Source organism: Eimeria acervulina, genomic scaffold, assembly GCF_000499425.1.
Source record: "Eimeria acervulina Houghton genomic scaffold, Eah_scaff746, whole genome shotgun sequence".
Lineage (NCBI taxonomy): Eukaryota > Apicomplexa > Conoidasida > Eucoccidiorida > Eimeriidae > Eimeria > Eimeria acervulina.
In genome coordinates this window covers 1-1201 of record NW_013549621.1, presented here as the reverse complement: position 1 = coordinate 1201, position 1201 = coordinate 1, and the positions used below count along the sequence as shown (strand labels likewise).

Here is a 1201-nt window from a genome sequence, read left to right as displayed (position 1 = left end):
AGCAGCAGCAGCAGCAGCAGCAGCAGCAGCAGCAGCAGCGGCAGCAGCAGCAGCAGCACTACCATCACCAGCAGCAGCAGCAGCAGCAGCAGAAGGGTCTAAAAGAGATTTTATTGTTGTCTTAACATTTAATTGCATTAAACTAGCATTTTGCTTCGAAGACAGAATTACTGCGGAGACCTTTCGGCTGTCTACTGCACTACTTGCTAGACGAGTAAGACCAATAAATAAATAAATAAATATTAAATAAATACTAATAAATAAATAAATAAATAAATATTGAGTAAAAAATGAATAAATAAATTATAAATAAATAAATATTAAATAAATAAATAAATATAAATAAAACAAAAGTGAGTCGAACAAACAAAAGCAAAAAAAAAGAGTCAACAGAGGAGACGAGAGACAGCGCCTATGAAGATAATATAATAATAATAATAATAATATAATAATAATAATAATAAATAATAATAATAATAATAAATAGATAAATAATAATAATGCCGGAAAATGTTGAAGAAAATATAAACAGACGAATCAAAATAAAAAACAGTCAAAATATTACACACACACAAAACAATTAGCAGCAACAGCAGCAGCAGCAAAAGCATCAGCAACAGCAGCAGCAGCAACAGCAGCAGCAGCAACAGCAGCAACAGCAACAGCAGCAGCAGCAGCAACAGCAGCAGAAGCAGAGCTAGCAAGGGGAGTGCGAGGGCACGGAACACGCTCACCAGCAGCAGCAGCAGCAGCAATAACAGCAACAGCAGCAGTAGCAGTAACAGCAGCAGCAGCAGCATGAGCAGCAGCAACATGAGCAGCAGCAGGATGTCTTAATGTGTGTGTTGGTGCATGCAGGCGAGAGAAGTGCAGCAGCAAACGAGTTTTTCAGCGTTTGTTTCTTTTGCGGAGAGCCTACCCTTTACTCCTCGAGCAGCAAAACAACTGCTGCACATGCTAGCAGCACCAAACAGCAGCAGCAACAGCAGCAGCAGCAACTGGAATCAGGACGAATCTGAGCAGCAGGAGCAGCAGCATCTGCAGCAGCAGCACGAGGGTGCTGCTGCTTCTATAGACGTTGAAGATTCGCTGTTAGCTTGTGGGTGCTGGTCGCCCTTAGACAACCCCAGGGGGGGGGCCCCCCCCTTCATACAAAGGGGGGGGGCCCCCCTTATAAGCCAAAGTAAGGGGGGGGCCCCCA

The 1201-nt window shown here is 43.1% G+C and overlaps 1 protein-coding gene across 1 annotated transcript in view; it reads left to right on the top strand.

Annotated features, from left to right (window-relative positions):
* EAH_00047960 (hypothetical protein, conserved) overlaps nt 1–1019 on the top strand; it is a gene marked incomplete at both ends in the record, with an annotated part of 3872 nt that extends 2853 nt beyond the window's left edge. Inside the window, one exon of the mRNA XM_013394528.1 lies at nt 859–1019. Within this exon, the coding sequence (XP_013249982.1) occupies nt 859–1019 (161 nt within the window). The remainder of the gene's footprint in view (nt 1–858) is intronic.
* Between the last annotated feature and the right edge of the window lie 182 nt (nt 1020–1201).